Source organism: Solanum lycopersicum, chromosome 5 (genome assembly GCF_036512215.1).
Source record: "Solanum lycopersicum chromosome 5, SLM_r2.1".
NCBI lineage: Eukaryota > Viridiplantae > Streptophyta > Magnoliopsida > Solanales > Solanaceae > Solanum > Solanum lycopersicum.
This window is the reverse complement of record NC_090804.1, coordinates 24,890,965-24,895,059: the sequence shown is the minus strand read 5'-3', so window position 1 is coordinate 24,895,059 and position 4,095 is coordinate 24,890,965. Positions and strand designations below refer to the sequence as shown.

The window sequence follows — 4,095 nt, the reverse complement described above, 5'->3', positions numbered from 1 at the left end:
GGACCCATCCTTCTTCTTCACAAATAAAAATGGAGCACCCCATGGACAAATACTAGGTCAAATGAAACCATTGTCTAGTGTTTTTCTTAGTATAAAAACCCTTGGAGGGGTAGAAGCTGCACAACAACCCCAGGCCTTAGCATAAATAAATAACAAAAGTACAAAGAGGGGGGAAAAAACCTTACCTCCAATTTAAAGTTGTTCAAGATTTGGTAGCCCTTTGTCTAGTAAATCCTTGAGTTGAGCCTTCAACTCTTTCAATTCGGCCAAAGCCATCGAATAAGCAGGAATTGAAATGGGATTCGTATTCGGTAACAAGTCGATACCAAAATTGATTTCTCATTTTGGAGAAATACCGAGAAGATCATTAGGGAAGACCTTTGGGAAATTCCTCACTAGGGGACCGACTTAATGGGAGGAATTTCGGAGTCTAAATCTTGGAGTCTTACTATATGGTATAAACATATTTTAGATATCATTTTGGATTCTTTCAAACAAGAGATGATACGACCTTTAGGAATAAAATTTGCCCCCTTCCACTCTAAAACGGGCTCATTTGCAAAGTTAAACTTCACTAACCCCGTTCTACAATCTATAAAGGCAAACAAGCATGCAACCAATCCATACCCAAAACAACATCAAAATCAAGCATATCAATTTCTAGTAGATCAACATAAGAAACTCTATTAGGCAACATTATAGGACAATTTCTATACACCCTTTTTGCAACAATTGACTCATCCACCAGGGTAGACACTATAAAAGGTTCATGCAATATATCAGGAAAAATGTCAAACTTTTCAGCTACTAGAGGAGTAACAAATGACAAGGTAGCACCGGGATCAAGTAAGTCTTATACATCAATCGATAAGACTTTCAACATATCGATCACCACGTCAGGAGAAGTCTCTTGCTCACTGTTAGAGCAGAGAGCATAGAAGCGATTCTTCTTTGGAGCCTCATTAGAACCACTAGCTTGAACTTGACCACTACCTTTGTCTTGACCCCTCACATTACGGCCTAACCTTGTGCCAACTTTTACCACAACCAAAACAATTATCCGCCCCTTAAGACAATCACCATAGTGCTTCTTGCCACACTTTTCACAAGTTGACTTTTTGGTTGGTGAAGCAGTACCATTTCCCTTTTTAGGCTTAGTGTTAGACACCCTATCATCATTAGCCTTAGGGAATTTGTTAGGAACTTGATTAGACACCCAATTCTTGAACCTAGGCTTGTCTTGAATTTCAAGCCTATTCTTTGAAGAACCACTATCAAAAGATCTTTCCCCCTCGGCATCTCTACTCTTCCTTTTAGATCTTGCCTCTTCTACTTGTTGAGCATGAACCATGAGACGGTCAATGGTCATATTGTCAATAGAATAGCCAAATGACATTCTTCTTCCAAGTCATCCGACACACCCGTCACAAAATAATTCATTTCGTCTCTAGGGTCAGAAACCAAAGAAGGAGTATATTTTGACAATTTAGTGAATTTCAAAGAGTATTTAAGAACACTCATACCTCCTTGGAGAAGGTTGATGAACTCCACCACCTTGGATTCCCTCTTTTCCCTAGCAATGACCTATCAATAAATCCCTTCTTGAACACTTCCCAAGTCACCGGTCCACCCCTTAACGACGTATTGTCCCTCCATTGCACATACCAAGTTTGGGCCACATCTTTGAGTTGGTAAGTGGCAAACTCGGCCTTCTCACTAGTAGAAAACCCCATATCATAGAGAATCTTGTAGATCTCATCAATAAATTCATAGGGGTCTTCTTCAACCTTGGACTGATAGAAAGTAGAAGGACTCAACCTAGTGAAGTCCCTTAAACGAGAGGCCATAGTAGCAACTTGTTGATTTGCCCTTGGTAAAACCTCCCGATTAGCTTGGGTTGTCATGGCTTGAGCTTCAGTAGTGGCAGCTTGTGCTTGGGTAGTGATGTCTTGGGCCATTTGGAGAACAACGACCCTTATGTTTTCATCTGTCAAAGAAGGAGGATTCACCGGAGCTTAGTTATCACTCACACCTTTCTCAAGAGGAGGAACTTGATCACCACGGGGAGGAACTCCCGCATTGGCAATCTCTTCTTCAAGTCTTCACGTTGCATTCGTTCGAGTATACATTTCAGTTTAATTACAATAATAGGAATAGATGCAAAAACACATAGATCTAACACTCCAAAGGCACGATATTGGACTTCCTAGAAAATGAGAGTTTTTAGACATCACATAGATTCCTATCCATAAGTGTGGTGCGCTTCACAATTATGAATATGAACTTACATATACGTGGTTGAGAGAGACATTGGATAAAAACTAATTCAACCTCATGCTCTAATACCTAGTTTGTCGCATCCGGTAATAGCTCCTAGACATATCCGTCATCGTCATCCTCTTTGAGAAGTAAGACTAGCCTCTTAGCTTACATCATTACATTCATAGGTCAAATTTAGCGGAAAATTTAAAACTTTTCAATTACATCTACTCGGAGGTTTACATAGACCTCTACATACATATATATATATATATATATGTATATATGTATATATATATATATATATATATCGAGTATACATAGACCCTTTGTGTAGGAAGATTATTTAGTCTTCTACTTTTATTGCACATAAGTATATAAAATATAACAAGGTCATAATAGTCGTCTCATAACCATCTAACAAGAGTGTGTAAGAACTTGGGCATAACCCATACATTGATTCAATAGGACCACATATAGGTTATACAAATGTTTAGTACTCAATTAAAAGGAAAGAAACATAAGAGTCTTAAACTCATAACAACTTCATTAGCTAGACAGTGGTATCACCCTCGGAAAGTGAGGACCTACCATACTAGGATGAATAAGAGATCCAAGCCTTCCTCAAGTCATCTTCAAAGCACTTCAATGACCGAAACCTAAAATGTTGGGTAAAAAGAAATGGAGTTAGTATGCTACCTATACTAAGTATGAGACCATATGCACACATAGTTTGAAATCATGCTAAGAAAAAGGGACATTTCATTAAAGGTATGCAATTTACTTTGAAAACACTTATGCATAGTCAACATGACCATACCAAATCAATAAGGCATAATCATGAAGCCATAGGCATGTATATTACGAGACCAACAACATCAAAACTAGTTAAGTCAACATAAATATACTATAATTGAACACATAGTCAAGTAACTTTATCATCAAATCATAATAGCAACAAGCGTAAATAAGAGTACATTTCAACATAACAAAAGCAAGACAATTACCCATAACTGCAATCAAGCCAATAAGTGCAATGACTAAGCAAAACCCCATAACCTTACTATCACGGCCCGGATTCTGGAATCTGAATCGCAACCGACGTCATTGACCTCTCAGAAGTCGTAGACAAGCCTATATACGTCATCGTTACTTCATCTAGGTTAATTTTAGTGGAAAATTTGAACTTTTTGTTACTTAACATTCATTAAAGACGTTCTAATTAAACTCATAAATTTTCACAATCAACCATCTAATATTAAGATCACCAAATGAAAGAAATAGTTTAATACTGCATTAAGTGTATACTTACCAAAATGACACCAATACAATGTCTGAAATAAAGTGAGAAAGAAACGCTAGTGGAACATACTCCACTAAGTCGAACCGATATCTAAGCTAGAATATAATGGGCAAGCGTCCTCGAAAGCATGAGGGCCTACCAAGTCCGTATGAATGCTCCATGTCCAGATAGCTGCAGCGTCGTATCGTGAGCTCTAGCGTCCGCCTGTGCTTGCACCTAAAAGTATAGAGTTGTATGGGATTAGTACACACTTGTACTAAGTATGGGTATATGCATGCACACACCAAGTACATGCATGAGTAAGAATAGCTCTTTCCTAACAACATCATTTGTGGAAAGTTAAGTCAGTTTACTTGCCAAATTTGGATTAGGAAAGTCAGTTGACTTGCCAAATTTTGATTAGGAAAGTCAGTGGACTTGCCAGATTTGGATTAGGAAAGTCATGCCATGAGAGTAACATGCATAATCATACTTATGATTTTGCAAGCAGCACATAACGTATTGCACATATCATATCACGTAGTTCATATCAT

The 4,095-nt window shown here is 37.9% G+C and overlaps 1 protein-coding gene across 1 annotated transcript; it reads right to left on the bottom strand.

The window, feature by feature from the left end:
- Window positions 1–853: 853 nt before the first annotated feature.
- On the bottom strand, window positions 854–1,369 carry LOC138348711 (uncharacterized). The gene has a single exon (XM_069298282.1). The coding sequence runs from the start codon at window positions 1,367–1,369 to the stop codon at window positions 854–856; it is 516 nt and encodes a 171-aa protein (XP_069154383.1).
- Between the last annotated feature and the right edge of the window lie 2,726 nt (window positions 1,370–4,095).

What these genes read in the sequence shown, in the direction of transcription:
- LOC138348711 (XM_069298282.1), bottom strand. Translation starts at nt 1,369, where the DNA reads ATGACCATTGACCGTCTCATGGTTCATGCTCAACAAGTAGAAGAGGCA.